Source organism: Humulus lupulus, chromosome 4, assembly GCF_963169125.1.
Source record: "Humulus lupulus chromosome 4, drHumLupu1.1, whole genome shotgun sequence".
Taxonomy (NCBI): domain Eukaryota; kingdom Viridiplantae; phylum Streptophyta; class Magnoliopsida; order Rosales; family Cannabaceae; genus Humulus; species Humulus lupulus.
The window spans coordinates 221,217,153-221,241,630 of record NC_084796.1 but is presented as its reverse complement, the minus strand read 5'-3'; the positions used below and the strand labels follow the sequence as shown (position 1 = coordinate 221,241,630).

Below are 24,478 nucleotides of genomic sequence, written 5' to 3'. Positions count from 1 at the left end.
CCTGGAGCTTTTTCTCCAGCGTCCCTTTCAGGATTTTGTTCACGGCTTCTACCTGCCCGTTTGCCTGGGGCCTGGCGACCGCGGAGAAGTTCTTGACGATGCCGTGTCTTTCGCAAAAATCCGTGAAGTGGGCATTGTCGAACTGCTTCCCGTTATCAGATACAATTTTGTAGGGGAGGCCGTACCGACACACTATGTTGTTGATGATGAAATCCAATGCCTTCTTGGAAGTGATTGTGTTCATGGGCTCCGCCTCAACCCACTTGGTGTAGTAGTCCACGGCCATGATGGCATACTTCACCCCTCCCTTCCTGGAAGTTTTGGACTTGACCAGCATGTCATCGATGTAGACTTCCATGTTTCGCCCTAGCTGGGCCCGGAACATCCGATTGACAAGCCTTTGATAGGTTGCCCCGGCGTTTTTCAGTCCGAAGGGCATGACTATGTAGCAGTATATTCCCTTGTCGGTTTGGAAACTGGTATGCTCCTGGTCTACCACATGCATAGAGATCTGATTGTAGCCAGAGTAAGCATCTATGAAGCTTAAGATCTCGTACCCGGACGTAGCATCCACCATTTGGTCGATCCGGGGCAGCGGGAAACAGTCCTTCGGACAGGCTTTGTTGAGATCCGTGAAGTCGATGCACGTTCTCCATGTCCCGTTTGGTTTCGGCACCAAGACGGGATTGGCCAGCCACACGGGGTACACAGCCTCGCGTATGAAGTTGATTGAAGACAGCTTCTCAACTTCCAGCTTAAGGGCCTCGGCCCTCTCCGTCCCCAAAGGCCTGCGTTTCTGGCGGACCGGGGTCGCGTTCGGGTCAATACTCAATGCGTGGCAGATGATGTTGCGGTCGGACCCGTCATGTCCGAGTGAGACCAGGCCAGGATATCTTGATTCTCCATAACTTGGGCGATGATGGCGGTCCGAACATCCGCCAGCAGATTTTTCCCGACTTGGATGACCTGGGTCGGATCGGTGTCACTGATGCACACCTCCTCTATCTCGTCCATTGGTTTTAGGACGCGATCGTCCCCTATCCTTGGGTCCAGGTCATTCTCTTCCCGGACCACCCTCTCAGCAGGTGGGGGAGGAATCGGGTCGATGTAGTCCCCAACTGGCTCATCCCGGACCATATAGATTGGCCGGGCTGACATGTGGTAGCACTTCTGGGCACTTTTCTGATATCCCCGGACAGTACCCACCCCTCCGTTGTCGCAAGGGAACTTCATGCAAAGATTTCGGATAGAGGTGATGGCCCCGAATTCTACTAATGCGGGCCGGCCGAAAATGACGTTATAGGCAGTGGGGCAGTCCACCACTACAAAGGTGCATAACTTGAAGGAGTGCTACAACTCGCTTCCCAACGTAACAGGCAACTAGATCTTCCCCATGGGGAGTAGTGCGTCCTCGCTGAAGCCGTAGATCTAGGTCGGGCACGATGCCAGATCCGCTTCGGTCAAGCCAATGGCAGTGAAGGTGGGTTTGAACAAGAGGTTGACGGAGCTCCCGTCATCCACCAACACGTGGGACACCAGCTTGTTGGCGATTTGCGCATCTATGACTAGCGGGTCATGGTGTGGGAAGTGGAAATTGCGGGCGTCGTCCTCCGTGAAGGTGATGGGGAGGTTTATCAACTTCGGGCGCTGAGCCGGTGCTTGGACAAGGGCGCATACTTCCTGATCATGGTCCAGTTCGCTCAGGTAGCACTTTTGGTCGTTCTTGGACGGTCCTCCCAGGTGAGGTCCGCCCGAGATGGTGGCCACATGCTCATCCACTTGATGGGGTGTGGCCCTGAATGGGTAAGGCATTCCGGGGACGGGAGCTTGCATGACGGGGGCCCCCTGAGGGGCCTGCGCCGTCGGTCCCTGCGCATACCCTCCCTGAGGCGGGTATGCCCTGGGCGCTCCTGGAACCGTGGGTTGTCCGGGGCCTGCTGACAGGCCCGGGACTCCCACGGGCATCCTGACCCACTGGTGGAGATGCCCTAACTTGATGAGATTTTCGATCTCATCCTTGAGCTGTCGACATTCTTCGGTAGTGTGGCCTACATCCTTATGATAGGCACACCTCTTGTTGGTATCCTTCGGATTCCTTCCTCCCTTGAACATGGGGCTAGGCTTCCGGTAGTGAACCACCCTTTCGGTGGCTAGGTAGATGTTCTCACTGGTGTCCACCAGATTGGTGTATTCTGAATATTGGGGATCGTAGCCCCTTTTTCCCTTCTTGACTGGCTCGGGTCGATTCTAGCCTTTGCCAGATTGCTTCCCCTGGGAGGGGTTCATGCTTGCTTCTGTCACTCCCACCTGTGACTGTTGGGCCCCGACAGGGGCGACGCTGTGCCCTGCCGGCGCGGCTCCAAATCTGGAGAAGTGGGTGGATTGGGTCGGGGCATATCTCGAAGCGACAGGACCGTACACCGTAGGGGTGTAGGTGATTCCGGGCGTAACGGCTGGTCCCGAGGCTTTTGGGGGCGTGACATAGGACTGTGCCGGGAATTGCACCCCGTACCCCGGGAACGATTGAGCGCTGGGCTGTGGTGCCGGGGGCCACCCGAAAGCCTGGATCTGGGCCTCTTCCCAATTGATAAATCCTTGGGCCCTCCTGATGAACTCTTCCAAGGTAGCTGCCTTGGTATGTTGCATGTCATCCCAAAGAGGGGACCCTGTCTGGATCCCAGACTGCAAAGCCACCAGGCGATGTCCGTCATCCACCTTTGTTTTGGAGGCTTCCTTAGTGAAGCGCTGGATGTAGGCCCTTAGAGTCTCCGTGGGGAGCTGCTTGATATTTGCGAGGGCGCTGATCTGCATGTCCATCCTCATGGCGGCCAAGAACTGTTTACGAAACGCTGACTGCAGTCCGGACCAAGACTGGATGGATCCCGACTTAAGTCTCTTCCACCACTCCTCGGCGGGACCACCTAGAGTGATCGAGAAACAGAGGCACTTACCGTCGTTACTGACGTGGGCCACTGTCATGAGCCAGTTGTATCGGGACAGATGGTCCCTGGGGTCGGTATTTCTAGTATAGGCGGTGAGGCTTGGCATCTTGAATCCCTTGGGGAGTACAGCATCCAGGATGTGCCTCGCGCATGGCTCTTTATCTTCCTTGTCGGAGTCGGTATCCGCTCCTTCCTGCTTGCGAAACAAGCGGTCCGTGACCTTTTTCAGAGCGGCCAGCTGCTCCATGAGCTGCCTGGTTGTGCCGTCCTCCAGGGGGTTCTTTCGTTCCTCTTGTCGTTGATGTTGTTTCTAAGGTCGCCACCTCGGGGGAGAATCTTCTCCTTACGGGCTCGCTCTTTCCGAGCGTTCAGTCCGTTGCGTAGGTCTATCCGGGACGTATCGTCCCCTGAACTAAGGGTATGTCGCTCCTCGCTGCGCGACCGCTCTCGACGGTTTTCGTTAATCTAGGCACTTGGGTGCAAATACCTTTCCCGTTCGTCTCGCCCTGGGGCGTGCTGGGGTCGTGCGTTCCACGGCCGCGTCCCTTGCGGATCGATCGGGTGGCCTCGTCCTGGGACGGGGCGCACCTTCTCTTTCCTAGGGAGCGGCCGGGAACGGGTCCCGGCTTTCGTGATAGGGGTGTTCTTTTCTCGGGTCTTTCCACCAGCCTTCTTTTTCTCCCTATCCGGGTTTCCTGGGGCTGGCTCAGGAAACTGCTCCGGGGGAGGGGCCTGCCTTGCTTCTTTGGGGGCCCCGACTCGGGCTTGCGGAGTGAGCTGCTGCACTCCCGGGAGTGGGCCAGTTGTAGGATTGGTTGCCGGACCCTGCGCGGCTATGAACGCCTGCAGGGCTTGGAGGGACTCTTGCATCCGTCGATGCGCCTCCGCTTGCTCAGCGATCCTGGCCTCCTGGTCTAGGATTTGTTGCCTCAGTCTGGTCACCTCCAGGTCCTGCTGGTTGGGCTCTCCTTCGGGGATCTCAGGATCCACCGCTTCATCGTGGTACTCCCCCTCATTTTCCTCTTCATAATATTCTTCCTCGTTCTCCTCTTCGTATTCTGTCCCACCCTCATAGTCTTGTGACTCGTCACGGTGAGAAGTTTGGGGAGGAGCGTTCTCAAGCAGATTCTGAGGACGATGCTGGGAAGGCAATGGATCTCCATTGCCCTGCTTTGGATTACTAGGGTCGAATGTTGTGTGTCGTGTGTTCACCATTGTAGTAAAGGCTTGGTGTTAGCACTAGCTTTCTTCAGCTCTCAATGAAAGCACCAAAATGTTTACCGAGATTTTCGGAAACCACACTAATGGATCTTAGCTAAGAATAATGATATGGAAAGTAGAAGATTAACATGGAATTTTTACGTGGTTGGGGCGTTAATGAGCCTTAGTCCACGAGTCAGTTGTATTAGAGCTTGGAAAGTCTTTTACAATGGAGTTTCTTTCTATGTTTTGACAGAGTAACTCTATATAAGTCGAAGGGAGATCCTTTTCCCAGTGTTCTATCGCTTGTATTTATAAGCTCATAGGAACACTGGGTCTGGGCCGGGTATGACCCGGGCCCATCAGAGATATGGACACCCTCGGCTTCTCCGGTGGAAGCCCAATATAAAAGATAAAACATACATAGATTCAAGACTAATTAAGGCCCAATAGGGTGGCCCAAGGACTATATTTCGCCCGACAAAACGGTGCTTTTGGTCTGGGCACTTCGAGTTACGAGGCAGATTCAGGGGACAAGACCAGTCAGAGTACTTGGCAGTGCAGATTTGAAACAGTGGCGTGTAATCCCGAGGTGGCCTTTTCCACAGGTGAAAAGTGGGGACAATCCCCATGCATCGTGGGGCGGCTTCAGGATCACAGATGCTTTTCCTTGCCCAGCGGGAGGACCTGATCCGGGTTCATTTACCTTTGTCCCTCTTCGTTTACCACGGGCCCGGACCGTTACCAAGCTCCGGGATCATTTTATGTGTGCTTCTATTACGATCTGAACCATCTGTCGTCTCCTGAACGACTGTCCTGGATCACCATCCCGGACACAATCCGGGTCCAGAATCACACTAGGGTCATGGCCCTCGGTTACTCTTGTACCAAGCGGGCTTGGGCCGGGCCAATCATCCGAACGCCCCAGACCATGGGCCTGGGCCATCGTCCCGGGCCCACGACAGGAAACGGGGATAACAATAAGTTATTCATGGTAACTTGGAATTATAAGAGTAACTTTTGATACTATAACTAATTAGTTTCTAAAATAGGCTTGAAGGTAATGTAATAAAAAAATTTATTAAAAATTTTCATTTAAAAGCTAGTGTGTAGTATACAAAATTAATTTTTATTAATAGCTATATGATAACTAATTAGTTTCTGAAATAACCTTGAATGTTATCAAAATGTATTTTAAATAATAAGATACCATAATATAACCTAAAATTAACTAATTAGTATATTAAGATGTCTACAAATAAGTTTTTGGGTAACCAAAAAGTATTTGAAATAACATGATCTAAAACTAAAGATTTTTATATATGAAAAAAGTAATCAATCGGTATCTTATCAATATCGTAAGCAACCAAAAGTTAACTTTTTACAACCCAGAAAAACAAAAAAATTTGGAAAGCGGGATTTCTCAATTTTTTTCAAATCCCGTTATACCATGTTGATGAGGCATGTTATAGGTGTTTTTGGAATTAGTTTACATTTTCAAGGTATTTGTGTAAATTTTACATAAAATACTAAAGCTTTTAATATAGCCTAAGCCCAAAATTTTTTAGGGTTTCTATTATATGCTCACACAGTCAAATTCACCCTTACCCTCATGTTTTAGAGCCATCTTTCTTATTAGCCTTCTCCCTAACAGAGCCACCCTTGCTCCGCCACTCTCTCTATCTTTTCGGCTCATTTGCGTCATTTCTGTCACAGAGCCACCCTTCGTATCTTGTCGTCTTCCTCATTCCGCCACCTCTATTTGTCGCAATCTCCCTCACTCCGTCAATCTCTCTATATCGTCGTCTCTCAAATCTTTTCGTGTCACCCTCTTTGTCGTGGGCTAATTTTGGGTCTTTTTCTGTGTTATGTTTTGGGTATTGTGGAGAAGAAGGGTAACCTGTGTACGAGCTTAATTATTTTGGGCAGAGAGTGTGGGGTGGGCTGTGGAGAGAAGAGTATGTGTAATCAAACATGTCGGTTTACTGAAAGGAAAGCGAAGAGTGGGTTTCTTCTCTTTACCAATATAGGAGAAGAAGTTGTTGATATTCCATAGCCCAGAAACAGTAAGGTGCTTTAATATCTTCTTATTTATCATGCCTTTTCATCTATTGATTATGGTGTACATGTAGTGATACATAATATAGAATAGTACAGTACAATATAGTATGTATATAGCAGCACTTCAAACTACTAGCGGTCAAGTTACATTATTTAAATAATCGATTTCATTACCCATTTTGCTTTGATCACATTTTTGTTTACTCCAACTTTCATGGGGAAAGAACTTTGTTGTTGTGAGAAGCAGGAAGCAAGGTTCTACAAAATTTAAAGCATATTTTATTATTATTATTATTCTGAAATTTTTTCTTTTTTGCATTCTTTTATTTTATTTTATGAGAGTGTTTTCAAATTTCAAGTGATCATTTTCCCAAAAATATTAAATTCAATTATACTTATGTACTTGCTACCAAAAAAAATATATGCTTATGTACTGAACTAATATTATTTTTATGCTATAACTATTGTGAAAGCAATAAATCTAACTTTTGGATTGTTCCTTTAAATCTTTAGAGAAAAATAGTTCACAAGAAGAGGTTTAAGCCTTTTGAATTGATGACCATGAATCTTTTTATTTTTATTTTTTATAGAACTATAGTGGAATCACAAACCTTTTGAATGTTTGCAATCCTTTCATAATTGCTGTTGGTATTCACAAGCCGCTTTTGAATTACTTCCCTGAGTTTTCATAAGCCAACGTTTAATAACTGCATGGATTTTTTTTGTAAGTTTGATATTTCTTTAACGATAATTTTTACTTGTGCAAATAATGTACCTTTGTATGCAATTTGGAACAATTTTGTGTTGTTTCTGTTTGGATGAAGATGGGAGTGATGTTTTGTATTTTTTTCAAATGATATTTGACATTTTAATAGGACAAGCAAAATAGGCAATGCTTCATTGAATAGTTGCCAAGTTGTGAACCAAAATAGACAAAGCTTCACAGATTAGTTACCATTGCATCTCTTCAACAGTGAGAAGTTGTGAACCAAAATAGACAGTGCTTCACTAATTAGTTACCATTGCAACTCATCAAGAGTGCTGTTAGTATATGACAGGGTCTGTTAAAATTAATAGATTATTTTGAAAAAACTCTTTGGCATAACAAAAACTGTCTGGCATAACAATTACTGTTAAATAGCCATTGTATCTTTCTCAACTGTTGCATTGCTTGACTGAATTACAGGTTATGTTAAAGTGTTAATATACAACTATTAAAGCATACCAAATTCTGTTAAACCATACTAAATTTTGTTAAATACAAAATATTGTTTGATAGCCATTTATATAATAAGTAAGAAATAGAGAAGATATGTGTTAGACAGATAACTAAGTAATACCAAATTCATGTGGAATTTTGATCTAAAAGTAAGTATATTTGAATATGTTCATAAGTTCTTCAATAGAATATGCTAAAATCATCAATAGAATCAATTGGAATATGCTCTATGTTATGTGAAAATTGTATGGGATATGTTTTGATTTTGATTATAGTAAATTGTAGTTAGATGAATTTGTGTGTTGCATATTGCTGATTTTGTTTGTATATAAGTTTTTAGTATATTTGTAAGTTCTTTTTCTTCTTATTTGTAAAGTTTTATGTCTAGCTCTTCTTTTATGTTTGTTGTTTTCACTAAATTGCTTCTAATTGGTATAGTATACAAATTCTATTTTATTATTTTAAAATTTTGAAATAATGGGATCTACAAAAATAACAGAATGGTACAATGTTTTTGAAAATAAAATTTAAATCAGTATTCTAATTTTGTGTTCTAAAATCAAAACAAGAAAATCACGATGTCTCTGATTCCAAATCATTATATCCTAAAATCCTACAAATCTATCAATTTTTTTATATTTTCAGATTCCCTACCAATCACATATTCAATTTTTTAAAACTCAAAAATAGTTTTAAGATACTGAACTAATCATATTTTAAAAAACATGTTTTCAAATTATAAATTCAGATTTTTATTTTAGAAACACACTTTTTGAAAATGCAGTTTTCTAACCGCGAACCAATCAAGCCCTTAATTTTTATTTAAAGACAGAGCAGAGAAGAAGAATCAAAACTAATGATTGTGTCTATTTGGTATTATATGGATGACTATAATATCTTGAAGATCTATGTTTGGATGTGATTGGTAGTTGATTTGGAAATGATTTTATGATTTTGAAAACTCAAAATTTGTGGGACCTACCAAAATATTTGATTGGTAAATTGTTTTTGAAAACTATATCCTAATCAGAATTCTAATTTTGTGTTGTAATTTATAAAACAACAATTTCGCGTTTTCTCTGTTTTGTGATTTTTTTCTCCAAAAACTTAAAATCAAAATCAGGGTTTGTTTATTCTCTCTACTCCTATCCTCTATATCATTGCTTGTATTTTTTTTTTGCCAATTTTTATGACTTGAGTATGTTCCCACTAGTAATAAGGTGTTTATGGAACATTTTATGACATTTAGGATGCCCAATTCAAAAATAAGTTGTGCTGGTATTTTTATAGATGACAATGCAATATTGTTATAAATTTATTCAATAATTATATTCAGCTGTTCCAATCACGTATACAGTTTCTGTTATATTTTTAAATTTAATACCAATTACAGATTCATTTTTTTAAAACTAAAAAACAGTTTACCGACATTGAACCAATCACATTTTCAGAAACATGATTTTAGTCACTAAATTCAGATTTTCATTTTAGAATATCATTTTTAAAATATACATTTTTCTAATCGCGAACCAATCGGACCCTAATATTTTAAGATTTATTTTGTTTACAGTTTTATAAGCCATTAATTTTGAGTGATTTATTTTGTATGTTTCAATTTGACGATATTTTTTTTTTCAAATTTCTTTATTAGATTGAGGAATATGATTTATTGATTTTCAAAATTAAATTTGACATAAATTTTAAAATTTTGAAGTTTATAAAGTAGGTTCAACCCAACCCGAACAACAATGTAGATAGTAGTATTGGGTTGTAGAATAAAATTTTTTTGAATGTCTTATGATTTCTCGACCCAACGTAGTTTTGTTGGCTCATTAAAATATTCAACCCGGACAACCTATCACGGCCAACCCAACCCATGTATATCCCTAATCGCAAGCCATAATATTCTGTTATGTTTTCAGATTGACAACCATGTCTGATGCTGATTCTAATGCTGCCGCTGCCACTACTACCACTGCCGCCACCATCGCCCAACCATCGACAGTTACCAAATCTCCAGTGAAGGAGACAAAACGCTGGGCTGATATGGAAGATGAGGAGTCAAACAACCCCGAGTCTAGTTCAACTTCAGAGATAAAACGTTGATAATTTGAAAATCGACGAGGACAATAAGATAAAGAAGTTCCTAGATGAGCCAGAAGATTCCAATATCAAAGCTGTAAGATTGATTCATTCCCATCCCTTATTTTGATTTTGGTTTTGGACTAAAGTTAATGCTTCATTTTTTATTTGGATACAATTTTTTTTTTCTCCTTGGGGACAGGTTGTATCTGGGGAAACGCCTTACACTTCGGCTAAAACTTTTGAGGAATTGGAACTTAGAGGGGAGTTGCTCAATGGCTTGTATGTGGAGATGAAGTTTCAGAAGCCCAGTAAGATCCAAGCTATTAGTTTGCCAATGATCTTGACCCCTCCGCATAAGGATTTGATTGCTCAAGCACATAATGGGTCTGGTAAGACCACTTGTTTTGTGCTTGGAATGTTAAGTCGTGTTGATCCCCAGCTCAAGGTTCCTCAAGCCATTTGCATCTGTCCCACTAGAGAGTTGGCTATTCAGGTACCAATCAAGTTATTTATTTTATATGCTTTATTATTTGTAATTGACTTGCATCTGGAAGAAAGCATTCGGTGTGAGCAAGTTAGCAAATTTGCCACAAGATTTGGTTGGCTGGACAGATACATTGGTGTCATTGAGTTTTAGGCTTAGTTTCCTCACTCATTATGACCTTAGCATGCCTTCCAAAGATTGTAGAGGCCAGTGAAAGGATACAGTGTCAGTGAAACTATAGAAATTATTTTTAGGTTTTAAAGAAATTATTGGTTATCCAAATAGTGATTTGTTTTCAATGAATCATTTTCTTGGTGCCCTTTTGGTTAAACTTTGGTTATGTTTTGTTTTTATGACCAAGTAAATTTGAACGTCTTTTGCCTTTGGTTGATGAAATGAATGAATGGCAGAATTTGGAAGTTCTTCTTAAAATGGGGAGGTACTCGGGAATAAGTTCGGAGTGTGCCGTTCCGATGGACATCACAAACTATATATCCATTAACAAACGGGCACCTGTGTCGGCTCAAATAGTAATTGGGACACCTGGTACCATTAAGAAATGGATGTCTGCCAAGAAATTGGGGGTTAGTAATGTGAAGATTCTTGTTTTTGACGAGGCTGATCACATGCTTGCAGAGGTAACTAAAGTTTCCGAAATAAGTTGATGTTTGATAGAGTTAAGTTTTATATGTCACTTATGCTTGATAGCTTAAAATTTCCTACAGGATGGCTTTAAAGATGGTTCTTTGAGAATAAAGAAGGATATTGAGAGAAGCAGTCCTCACTGCCAGGTTTGTTGAATCTCTCAGGTTTCTCACTAGCCTTATTTAGAATGATCCTCATTTTTCGTTCATGATATCTTCTGAAACTGTTTATGCAGTTGCTTTTCAGGGGGTTCGGAATGGTGATCAACTAATATCTCACTTTGTCTGTTACTTTTTATTTTGTCAGGTGCTTCTGTTTTCTGCAACTTTTAATGAAACAGTCAAGAGTTTTGTTTCGAAGATAGTTAAAGATTACAACCAGCTCTTCGTGAAGAAAGAAGACTTATCTCTGGAGTCTGTCAAGCAGTACAAGGTCTTTTGTCCAGATGAGATGACCAAGATTAAAATAATTAAAGAGAGAACATTTGATCTGGGTGAAAACCTTGGACAAAGGATTATTTTTGTTCGAACACGAAACAGTGCAAGCATGCTGCATAAACAGCTTGTGGACGATGGGTATGCTGTTACGACCATCCAAGGTGCCAACACACCAGAAGAGAGACAAAATTGTTAAAGAGTTTAAAGATGGTTTGACTCAAGTTCTTATTTCAACTGACCTTCTTGCCCGAGGTTTCGACCAACAACAGGTTCCACTCTGCCTCCTCTCCCTCCCCATCTACAACTCATGAATGTACATGTTTTCTTCTTTCTTTAAGTTATTCCTTTGATATGTGCCCATGAGTGCTGAAGGTGGAGGTAATGACATAATATTTGTCTTTGTAGATTAATTTGGTGATCCACCATGATTTGCCGATTAAGTATGATACCCAAGAACCTGATTATGAGGTTTACTTGCACCGAATTGGAAGGGCTGGTCGGTTTGGGAGGAAGGGTAGTTTCAAACCATATTTTGCATTAGTCAATGTTATGTTGAGTTTTTGAGAATACCAACAATTGACAGTGATTGCTGGTTTGTGTTTTGTGTTGCAGGGGCTGTATTTAACTTAATTTGTGGTGATAAGCAATACTGAGAAAGATCGAGCTCTACTTTCAGAGTGAAGTGACCGTGGTAAGTTTGGCTTTGATGATTGATATGTGTCCAACGAAGTTTAATGTGCATATGTATATGTTTTCAGTCTAATTTTTTGTTTGCTACTTCTATTAATTGCAGGTTAAGAATACTGATGAAGACTTTGAAAAGGCATTGAAGCAATCGGGTCTACTTTGATTGAAATTTATATGATTATGATTATTTTTTTCCCTTTAAATTTTGTACGAGTAATAGACAGTCTTCCCACATCCCCATTGTATTTAAAAGCTTTTGTCGTTTAAAGGAAAAAAAATATATACAATTGTTTTGAGGAGCTGATGTGGCATAACATATGCTGTGTTTTTGTCTTAGGACGAGTATTGTAATTTTACAAGATGTCGTTTTTCGAAATTACATCGTTTGCACGGTGGGATACTGTCGTTCTTGAACATATGAGCTCTCCTTTTGGTCTCTAGCATAATTGCAAACATAAATTATTTTCTTGGCTGTAGTTCTGTGAATTTTAATCGAGTTATTTCACTTGTTATATGACGTCGTTTTACGAAGCCTTGTGTTTTATTCCTACGCATTATGAGATAAAATTTAACTTGAGGAAAAAAATAAGTGGAATACCAATCCCATTTTAAGAGGAATACCAAATTAGTGAAAAAAACTTTTCTCTAATAGAATATCAATGTTGTAATCAAATATAAAAAGTGGAATAAAAATAGTTTCATTTTCATTCCTTTTTCCCTATTCACTATACCATAGGGTCTTTTTCAAGTGTTATTGTGAATACAAGACAAGGTCTTCATGGTGACTTTATTTACAATATATTCGTATACTGCACATATGCATATATATCTTAAATGAAATCTTAGTAGTTCCAAGCAATGTATACAAATATAAAATAGATTATTCTTATAAAAAATTAGTAAATGGAATGCACGTCGAGAATAGTGGCGTTCCACTTCCATGCTCTTCTAGTCTTGTCTATATATATATATATATAAAATTTTGGTTCCTCTCAAGAAATTGCTTGACAGACTAATACCTTGAGAGTAAAAGATAGAGATGGCAGCTGTGGTTGCGTTATGGATAGTTGCAGCATCAGTTATAATGGCTCAAATTTGGGCAGAGCCAACCACCATACAAGAAGTACGTGTAGCTGGGAAAGTGTTGTGCCAAGATTGCACTCGTCCCTGGAGCGAGTGGGTTAAAGGGACAAAACCTATCAAAGGTATTTATAAAAAAAATCAACCACTTTTTTTTTTCTTTTTCTTTGGCAACTTCATTTTGTTTATCAAAATAAAAAAATGATGATTTTTGTGTATTCTAAATTAGGTGGCATTGTATCCATAACATGCATGGACCAGAGGAGGAGAGTAGTGCACTATGCGAGTGACGTGACCGACGAGTTGGGTGGATTCGAGCTCAACATAAGCTCAGAAGTTTGTGCGTATAAGAGGCTGAACCCAAAACTTTGCAGGGCTCGATTGGTGTCATCCCCAGACTATGATTGCAACATTTTGGCTAATTTTGGAGGTGGACACACCGGTGTTGCTCTCTCATGGCCCACTTCCATTTTCCACAACTCTATTGGATACACACTTCATCCATTCTACTTCACCACCCAAACCTGTCAAAAACCACAACAAGAGGAAGAGGATCGTGTCTATCAAAACAACAACAACAATGACCATTACTAGAATTTATTTATTTATTATTGTTTATATCATATGCGACTTATTTTGTAATTTTTCCTTCTTAAATTGATTTCATAGCCATAATAATAATTGGTATTGGATCTTCTCTCTCTTTCTCTAGGGAATTGTGATGATATTTATTCATTTGATATTTCTACTCTCTACAAATATTATAATTTATATTTCCAATTTAAATATTATAATCCATAACAACAATGCCTTCCATAACCTATTTTTTTTTCTTTTTAAAAAATATATAATAATAACCTTAAACTTCTCACTTCTATTTTAATGTTACTCAAATATATCTTCTGAGTTGACAAAATACATCTTTCATTGCAGTTTTGAATCGGTGAATTTTCACATATTTCAACATAATTTATATATTTATATAAATGAGAGCTACAAAGAATTAATGTGACACTCTAAAATCTCTCCAAACTACTCAATCTATTTTTTCATTTTTTCTAATTTTTTTATTCTACTCTTTTTCAAATTTATGATTATTAGTTAATGTTATCTCCGTTTTCCCCTAGGACACGTGGTACGGCACACTGGGTCCATGGGCTATTTTAAAGAGACCCAAGGCCTAGGTTGAGCTGAATGGATGGGGACAGAACAAGTCCGGATGGCCCAATTACCAGTAAGCCCAGCATTGTCCACTAGGCGCCCCCACACGAGGGAACCGGGACCATGACGTGGACCCGATTTGTCCTCCCAAACCCAACCTAATGCGTCATTCGGGATGCGATTAAAGGTGATGGATTCAAGTCTAAGAATGGACCAAGGTGATAACGGATGAACCCGAGCTCTGGTAAACGAACCAGGGTCCTGGTAAATGGACCGGATTGTTGGTAAATGAACCCGGACCAGACGTCTGGGTTGGGCATGATATCACCCCGAGAAACACGGAGTTTTGTCTCCTCAACTAACCTGCAGAAGAGGTTACATACGGAATGTACACCATTATTCAGAACAGTACTGCCACTACTTTGACGGATCTTGTCCCCAGGATCTCCTTAGAAGCTCACGTGGACCAGACTGAAGCTGCATACTGTTGTTAGTTGTACAACGTGGTTATGCTTAAGCCGGCCCAATGGGCCCTGATTAGTGTATTTTATTTGATAGAATCCTTTATATTAAGCCTCCGTTAGTGAGCAAATCATAATTATATCCACATTGGGCTTAGACTAGTCCGGCCCAAGTCCAGTGCGTCCAACTGCCTATAAATAGGACCAGTTGTGCACTGTAGAGAGGATCATAATTTTCTTTTGTAAGCACATACTCTGCTCAAACTTACAGAAAAATCCATTGCTATTGCTCTCTAAGCTCTAATATAATAGACTCGTGGACTAAGGCTCTTTAACGCCCCAACCACGTAAAAACCCTTGTGTGACTCTCTTTAAATCTTTTCTTTTTGCTCTCTTATCTTTGATAATTCTAGTTTCCGAAAAACTCGGTAAACATTTTGGTGCTTTCATTGAGAGCCCGAAGAAAGCTTGAAAGAAATCTTGAATATCTGCAACAATGGTGAACACCAGACACACTGTGTTCAATCCTGCTCACCAACAACAGCAAGGCAATGGGGAGTCATTGCCCAATCAACCATTCCCTTAGGACCAACCCGAGGACACACCCTATCAAATACCTCAGCCTGACGATTCTCAGAATTTTGAGGACGGAGCAGATTACGAGGAGGGTTACTATGAGGAAGACGAAGAAAATGAAGGGGGATGCCAGGATCACGATGCTGAACATCCTACTATCCGTGAAGAAGAGATGAATCCCGAACAGGAGGACCCAGAGGTGGTCAGATTGAAACAACAAGTCCTGGATCAAGAGGCCAGGATCGCTGAATAGAAGGAGGCCACCCGCTAGATGCAAGAATCCCTCCTGGCCCTTCAGGCCTTCATTGCTGCCAAAGGATTGGTAGCCAATCCTCCAACTGTTCCACCTCTAGGAACATAACCACCGGCCCCACCAGTTAGGACCGTCACACCTGAAAACACAAGATCGTTCCCTCCTCCGGGACCGCATCCCGGAGACGACCCATCAAACCAGGCTCAAGAAAAAGGGAAAGCTAAGATGGCTAACCCTGTGAGAAAAGCAAACCCCAGAGAAAAGCTCATCCTGTCCCGAAAACTGGGGCCAACCTAGGGCAACTCCCTAGGAAAGAGCGGATGCGTCCCGTCCCAGGACGGGATCATCCAATCGATCCGCAAGGGAAGCGCCCACAAGGTGCCAGGCCTCAGACTTTCCCTGGACAGATCGGACGAGAACGTCTCCATCCTAGTTCCTTTGTGAACAAAGATCACAGAGGGCGCCAGCACGCGGAAGAGCCGGAGGCCATCAGTTCGGGGGACGACACGTCCCGGATAGACTTGCTTGATGGTTTGAATGCCCAAAAAGAATGAGCCTGCAAGGAAAAGATCTGCTCCCGAGGGGGAGATCTGAGGAATAACCTCAACAACAGGAGGAACGAAAGAGTCCCCCTGGACAACGGAATGGCCAGACAGTTCATGGAACAGTTGGCCGCATTAAAGAAAGTCACGGACCGTCTGGTCCGGAAACAAGAGGGAGGAGGTTCTGATTCTGAGGAGGAGGAAAAAGAACCATGCACAAAACACATCTTGGATGTGGTGCTACCAAAGGGGTTCAAGATGTCGAACCTGCCTGCCTACACCGGGAACACAGACCCCAGGGACCACTTGTCCCGCCATAATCGGTTGATGACTTTAGCCCACGTCTGTGACAATGGAAAATGCCTATGCTTCTCAATCACTTTGGACGGACCCGCGGAGGAGTGGTGGAAGAGACTTAAGCCAGGATAAATCTAATCCTGGTCCGGATTACAATTGGCGTTCCGCAAACAGTTCATGGCCGCCATGAGAATGGATATGCAAATCAGTGCCCTCGCTAATATCAAGCAGCTCCCCACGGAGACCATGATGGCCTACATTCAGCGCTTCACGGAGGAAGCCTCAAAAACCAAGGTGGACGATGGACATCGCCTAGTGGCTCTCCAGCCCGGGATCCGAGCTGGGTCCCCTCTCTGGGACAACATGCAGCGCAGCAAGGCGGCCACCCTCGAAGAATTCATAAGGAGAGTGCAAGGCTTTATCAGCTAGGAAGAGACCAGGATCCAAGCATTTGGATGGCAGCCGGCCCCCCAGGCAAGTGCCCAGACCTTTCCCGGATATGGAATGCAATACCCTGCAAACCATTATTCGACACCCTCGGTGACGATAGGATCAACTGGCACTAACGAAATGACCTTCGCAGCCCCGACAGTCTACGGTCCCACTTCCTCGGGATATGCACCAGCTCAATCCGCCCCATTCTTCGGATATGGTATGGCGCTGGTCGGATACAGTGCCGCCCCCGGTGGAGCCCAGTCATCTCTAATGGGGTGACGGAGGCAAGCGTAAACCCCTCCCGGGGGAAGAGATCAGGGAAAGGACAAAACCGATCCGAGCCCTCCAAGAAGGGCTACGAGCCCTAATACACAAAATACACCAACCTAGTGGACACCAGGGAAAACATATACCTGGCCACGGGAAGTATGGTCCATTACCGGAAACCTACTGTTCAAAGGGGGAAAGAACTCAAGGGACACCAGCAAAAGGTGTGCCTACCACAAAGATGTGGGTCATACGAACGAGGAGTGTCGTCAGCTGAAGGACGAAATCGAAAATCCGATCAAGCTGGGGCATCTCCACCAATGGGTCAAGATGCCAGTGGGAGTTCCGATACTGCCAGTAGATCCCAGACAACCTGCGGTCCCGGGTGCGCCTGGATCATACCGACCTCCCCAGGGAGGGTATGCTGTAGGCACAGGAGCACAGGCCCCTCAGGGGGCTCCAATTGTGCAGGCACCAGGACCCGAAATTCCATTTACCTTTGGAAATGCACCCCTACGAATAGATGGTCACGTGGCCACCATATCAGGAGGGCCACATTTAGGGGGACCATCCCGGAACGATCAGAAACGATACCTCAGTGAGCTCAACCACGACCATGAGGTGTGTGCCTTGGTCCAGACCCCGACTCAACGCCAAAAGTTGATGAATTTACCCATCACTTTCACGGAAGAAAACGCCCAGAACATCCACTTCCTGCATCATGACCTTCTGGTCATTGATGCCCAAATCGCCAACAAAATGGTGTCCAGAGTGTTGGTAGATGACGGAAGTTCCGTCAATGTGCTGTTCAAGCCGGCCTTCATTGCAATTGGCTTTACTGAGGCAGATCTTCCCTCATGCCCAACGCAGATCTACAAATTCAATGGGGATTCGATACTCCCAATGGGGAAAATCCAATTGCCTATAACGTTGGGGAGCGAGATTCAAGGCTTGTTCAAGTTCTGTACATTTGTAGTGGTGGACTGCCCCACCGCTTACAACGTTATTTTCGATCAGCCTGCACTGGTCGATTTCGGTGTCATCACCTCCATCTGCCACCTTTGTATGAAATTCCCCTGCGACAATGGAGGGGTAGGAACTATCTGGGGAGATCAGAAGAGCGCTCGAAAGTGTTATCACATCTCTGCATGATCAATTTACATGGTCCGCGAAGAGCCTCTTGAGGAGAAAAATGCTGATCCAATCCCGTCCCCTCCCCCGGTGCGAAGGATGGTATGGGAAGAAAATGAATTGGATCCGCGAATAGAAGCGGACCGGGCACTAGAACCCATGGAAGAGATTGAGGAGGTGTGCATAAGTGACAGCGACCAGACCAAAGTGATCCAGGTCGGGAAGAACCTGAACCCGGAGGTTAGGGCTGCCATCGTCGTTCGAGTGAAAGAAAACCAGGACGTCCTGGCCTGGTCACATTCAGATATGACCGGGATTGACCTCAACGTCATATGTTACGCCTTGAACATTGACGATAGTGCAATTCTGGTCCGGCAGAAGCGGAAACCTCTGGGGGTGGAGAGGGCCGAAGCCCTCAAATTAGAAGTTGAGAAGTTATCTTCGATCAACTTCATCCGGGAGGCCTTGTATTCTATTTGGCTGGCCAATCCGGTGTTGGTGCTAAAGACAAATACGACATGGAGAACTTGCATCGACTTCACTGACCTTAACAAGGTTTGCCCCAAAGATTGTTTCCCTTTGCCCTGGATCGATCAGATGGTAGATGCAATGTCCGGGTATGAGATGTTGAGTTTCATGGATGCCTACTCTGGCTATAATCAAATCTCAATGCACATAGCAGACCAGGAACACACCAGTTTCTAGACAGACAAGGGTGTATACTGCTACATAGTCATGCCCTTCAGGCTCAAGAACGTCGGAGCCACTTATCAGAGGCTAGTCAATAGAATGTTCCATGCCCAACTGGGAAGGAACATGGAGGTCTACATAGACGACATGTTAGTCAAGTCTAAGACCTCCGAGGGACATGATGATGATTTGGTAGAGGCGTTTTCCATCATTCAGAAGTACGAGATGAAGCTGAACCCCAAGAAGTGCACCTTTGGCATGGCATCCGGGAAGTTTCTGGGCTTCATAGTAAGCTCACGAGGAATAGAAGCCAACCTGGACAAGATTAGAGTGCTAATCGAAATGCTCTCGCCACGGAAGCACAAAGACGTGCAGAGCCTAACGAGAAGAATAGCGGCCCTGAGCCACTTTGTCTCAAAGTCTACGGACAAATGCATCCCATTCTTCAACATCCTTCGCGGAAGCCAAAGGTTCGAATGGTCGACCGAGTGTGAAGAGGCCTTCCAGAAGCTGAAAGAACATTTGGTCAAAGCACCAATTTTGGTAAAGCCAGTAGATGGGGATCCATTATACCTTTATTTGGTCATGTCCGAACACGCCATCATTGCCACTAGGGCTGAGCATAAAATCCAAAAAACCGAAAAAACCGTGTACACCGCCCTACCGAACACCGAAAAAACCAAAACCGTTTAAACCGAAAATCGAAAAAACCGCCGACGGTGCAAACCGCCACTGTTCGGTCGGTTTTGAAATTTTGGGTGAACTGACCAATAAAACCGAAACCGACCGAACATAATAAAATAATAATATAATATTATATAATTATTAAATTTTTTAAAATTTGTACTTTTAATTATGTTTCAAACTTTAAAATTTGTAAATGTAATTATGTTCTATATATTTATGTTTTAAAAATGCACAAAAATGAATTCCAACAATCCAAAATTTTTAATTTTTTAACTAAAACTTTCAAAAAAAAAAAAAAACAATAATCAATTCGGTTTGGTCGGTTTAACCGACCAAACCGCGGTCCAAAACGGTCGGTTTTTTTTTAAACTGGTTTGGTTCGGTCGGTTTTTGGATTGCACCAATCCAGACCGAAAACCGAATTCTGGATTTTTTGTTGTGAAAAAACCGCCCAAACTGACCGATGCTCACCCCTAAGTGCCACACTGGTACGGGAAGAGGAAAAAGTCCAACTCCCGGTTTATTACGTGAGTAAAAGATTATTGGGCGCGGAGTCCAAATACCTGCTAATTGAGAAATTAACATTTTGCTTACTGATTGCTTCCTGGAAGCTGAGGCATTACTTTCAAGCCCATGCCATAAAGGTACTGACGAACCATCCCCTACGGCAAGTGTTACAGAAACCTGAGTCATCGGGAAGACTCCTGAAGTGGGCCATAGAACTTAGTCAATTTGACATTGCATATGTCCCCAGGATTTCAATAAAGGGGTAGGCCTTGGCCAACTTCATCGTGGAGTGTACCGGGATCACTGAAGATGAAGATCCTGTCGACCCCGTCGCGCCTTTATGGAAGGTCTTCGTGGACGGAGCCTCAAATGAAAATGGGGCTGGGATCATCTTAATATCTCCTCAAGGACATCAGTTGTAGAGCACCCTATGCTTCTAATTCGAAGCATCGAATAACGAGGCTGAGCATAAGGCCATGTTAGCCGGATTACGCCTGGCCAGGGAGGTAGGAGCAGCAAGTCTAGAAGTCTACAGCGACTCCTAATTAGTGGTCAGACAAATCTTGGGGGAATACCAAACGAAGGGGGAAAGGATGGCCGCCTATGTGACGTGAGCCCGGGAGCTACTCCAATCTTTCAATAAATATTCCATCCACCAAATCCCCAGGGAAAGGAATGTGTTTGCAGACACATTAGTCAAGCTGGCCATGGATGTTGAAGCCGAGCTCTCTGGGCTTGTCCCAATCAACCACCTTCCCACACAAAGTATTCAAGCCCCCGCAGTAACGCCATAGACTATGCCATGTCCTGGATGGGTCCTCTCATCCACTACCTAACCACAGGGGGGTTGCTTGTGGACAATACGGCCGCTAGGAAGCTTCAGTACTAGGCTCCCAGATACGTCATGATGGATGAAAAACTTTATCGCAGAGGGTTGTCCATGCCATACCTCCGGTGCGTGTCCGGGATAGAAATGAGTGCAATCATGCAAGAAGTGCACAGATATTTCTGTGGAGATCACACAACCTGACTTAGTCTGTCCAGGAAAATCCTAAGGCAGGGTTATTTCTGGCCAACAATGAAGAAGGACTGTTTTGATTACGTCTGCAAGTGTGAACAGTGCCAAAGGTACGTGAAGATCCTGCGATCCCCTCCAATGGAGATAACCTTGATGACCAGTCCCTGGCCTTTTGCAGTGTGGGGAATCGACTTGGTAGGATCGCTCCTGACCAGGAAAGGTGGCGTAAAGTATGCCATCATGGCTGTCGACTATTATACCAAGTGGGTCAAGGTGGAGCCAATGAACACCATCACCTCCAGAAAGGCCCTGGATTTCATCATCAATAACATTGTGTGCTGATATGGCCTCCCTCACAAAATTGTGTCCAAAAATGGGAAGTAATTTGATAGTGTCCACTTCACTAATTTCTATGAAAGACATGGCATCGTTAAAAACTTCTCCGCAGTCTCCATGCCTCAAGCAAACGGGCAAACAGAGGCCGGAACAAGATTTTGAAGGTGTAACACCCCAATTTGCTAATAAGGTTTAGGATCTGGATTAGTGTGCCTGGAGGGCAATACGTGAACTAACATGATAATATATGAATTTGAATGAGTATGTGATTAGAATGCATGTTTAGGTGGTATAAATATGCATGTGGACCCCGTTTGCATGATAGGGGTAAATTGGTAATTTTAACCCGCTAAGGGCATAAATATGACAATTGTATTATGTGATTTGTACCACGTGAGTGTGGTGATATTAATGTGATGCACGTGCCGAGACGGTCCTAGGGAGCTAGTTAACTTAAAAGTCACAACGGGATTTTATACCCGGCTTGGGAGGAGCCTAGGGGTTTGGGAATTTCGTAAGTTGAGTTGAGAATTAGTGGTTAATGGTTATTGGTGATTGAGTAACTTGAGTAACCATTAGTAACTGCTGGGAGTAACTAGTTGTGATGGGAAAATGGTAGAATTGTAAGAAAGGAGAAATGACAAAAGTGCCCTTGAGGTTTAGTTAGGAAAGGATATTTATGGAAGGGTAAAGTGGTCTTTTGGCAGGGATTTAGATTACTTCAGCTAAGGGAAAGATCATTTACGTTATTTCACTTGGACAATTCAGTTTTAGCTGAAAGAAGAGAAGAATTAAGGGCAAAAAGGAAGAAAGGAAGGGAGTTGGGAATTCTGAGATTTAGGAGAGGAATTAAGGTGGTTTGAAGTAATTGAAGCCAAACAAGAATCAAGATTTGTTCTGAGGTAAGAATTGTCCCAGTTTTACTGAGTTTTAAGCTTGATTTTAGAAAGTAAGAATGGAAATTGAAGGATAGTTATGGCTGGTTTTTATGAGAATTCAGCTTGATAATCAAGAGGAGTTGGTCTAAAGCTGGGATTGGAGGAAGCTCAAGCTGAGTTATTGATTGAGGTAAGAGTTTTTATCACCTTTGAATTTTCGTTTCTGGTGTGGTTTGAGAATATTGAAGCATGGGTTAAGTTTTTCAAGTCTTGGTTTGAGTTTCTGAAATTTGAAACCAAAGGGTGGATTTTGAGTGTGATTGTGTAAATGAGTTTGTTTTTTATGTTTATAGGTTGTTAAAGGGTTCATTTGGGGTTTTAAATTGGTTTTGGGGGTTAGGTATGTGATTGGGTTGAGTTGGAGGTGTTTTGGCTCGGGAAAAACTCAGAGGAAAACCCAGATTTCTGGGTTTGCAAAGGGGCGCTGCGGCCCTGTTCTATGGCGCTGCGGCGCGAGGCTGCTTCAGGCTGGGGGATACTCTCTGACTTGCTGGGCGCCGTGGCCCTCAAGGGCAGCACCGCGGTGCTAGGCTATTCTCAGAACAAGGAATTTTGCATTTTTAGCGCTTTTGCCCGGGGGTTCGGGGGATGGTTCCAATACATTGTTTTAGGGAATTAGAGGTCCCGAGAGTACGGGGTTGGTCCCGGGAAGTGGTTTTGGGATTGGTTAGTATTAAAAGTGTTTTATATGTGTTGTGACTAGGATTTTGGAGAGGCTCATGATAGAGGACCGTGCTTGTGACCTTGGTGCATCGGAAAGCTCGGGATACAGGTAAGAAAACTGTAGCACCCGTAGAGCAGGGCACGGGCCCATAGTATTGTTGCAGGGCGTGGCCCTAAGTTGTGTTGTTGTTAGGATGTAGTCTTGAGTGAGTTATTATATGTTTGTATGCTGTTTAAGTATGCTATATGTGGTTATAGTAGAATGAACGGTAGAGGATCCGGGAATGACAAGGTGCCGAGAACGGCGAAGGCCGAGAACGGCAGTGGGGCCGGGAATATCACTTAGCACATGGAGTGTTTATGGTTAGGGTGAGAGCCCAATGGATACATGGGATATCCTTACGGTGAGGAACGAGATCCCGGGCTTTGGTAACGCTTCCGGGACGGCATGACCGTACCTATTTAGTCTGATGGACTATCTGTTTTGTCTGTGGATTGTCTAATGTGTTGATTATATAATATGCATATGTTATGTGTTGTGTGAGTTTTCTTGCTGGGCTTCGGCTCACGGGTGCTCTGTGTTGCATGTAAAGGCAAAGAGAAAGTCAACCAGCCATGAGTACGGAGAGCGTGGGGGCGGTGCGTACATGTTTGGCCTGCCCGACTACTTTGGTTGGGGGCATTTTGAGAAATGGTTGTATTAAACTATGTTTTGATAATTAGTCATCTGTAATCCTATTTTGAATTGTAAATATTTTACAAACCTCATTTTGGGATCCCGAATGTTAAACTCTTGAACTGTTAATGAAATAGAGTACCTTTAAAGATTACAGCCTTCACTTTTTGTTTAATCACACTATTGTTCTAAAAACCTCGTTTAGCGAGTGAATTACACATTTTAAACCCACTTGGTAACGACTCTAAGGTAGTAGTGCGTTATAGAAGGGGACATTAAAGAAAAAGCTTCAAGCTTGCAAAAGCAAGTGGTCGGAAGAACTGTCCCGCGTCTTATGGGCAAACCAGACCACAAAAAGAACCTCTACCAGACACACTCCCTACTCAATGGTGTACGAAAGTGAAGCAGTCATCCCAATGGAAACGACCGTCCCGTCTCATAGATGAGACACATATGATCCCGTCCAGAACCACGCCTCACTCCAAAAATCTTTGGACCTCATTGAATAGATCCAAGAAGAATCCCAGGTTCAGCTGAAGATGTATCAGGGAAAGTTTGCCAGGCACTTTAACTCTAAAGTTAAAAGCCAAAAGTTTGAAACAGGTGATCTAATTCTGAGAAGAGTCGTCCCTGCAACCCAAGATCCGGGAGTGGGGGTTCTAGGACCAAACTGGGAAGGACCTTATGAAATCTAAAATGAAGTATGTCCGGGAACGTATCTCTTAAGGCGACGGGACGGAACAGAGGTCCCAAGGGCCTAGAACGTAGAGCACCTTCGCTGGTACTATCAATAGTCGGGAGGGCATGGTTCTATTCTTAGTTTTTCTTGTAAACAATGTATGCCCTAGGGCAATTTCTTATTTAATAAAAATGATGTGTACAAAGCATCATAGAGAAATATTGTAAAGAAATAAAGTTCGCGTCCGTCTTCATCTTTTTTATGAACAAGTGACCCAAGACTACAGTCTTCGCTCACTTGGGGGGGGGGGGGGGGGCTATG

General features: G+C 43.4%; 1 protein-coding gene and 1 pseudogene across 1 annotated transcript; both read left to right on the top strand.

The window, feature by feature from the left end:
- Positions 1-9,196: 9,196 nt before the first annotated feature.
- On the top strand, positions 9,197-12,064 carry LOC133831231 (DEAD-box ATP-dependent RNA helicase 38-like; annotated as a pseudogene).
- Positions 12,065-12,799: 735 nt separating this feature from the next.
- On the top strand, positions 12,800-13,434 carry LOC133832922 (non-classical arabinogalactan protein 30). The gene is made up of 2 exons (XM_062263198.1): positions 12,800-12,965; positions 13,070-13,434. The coding sequence occupies exons 1-2, from the start codon at positions 12,800-12,802 to the stop codon at positions 13,432-13,434; spliced, it is 531 nt and encodes a 176-aa protein (XP_062119182.1).
- The last annotated feature ends 11,044 nt before the right edge of the window (positions 13,435-24,478 follow it).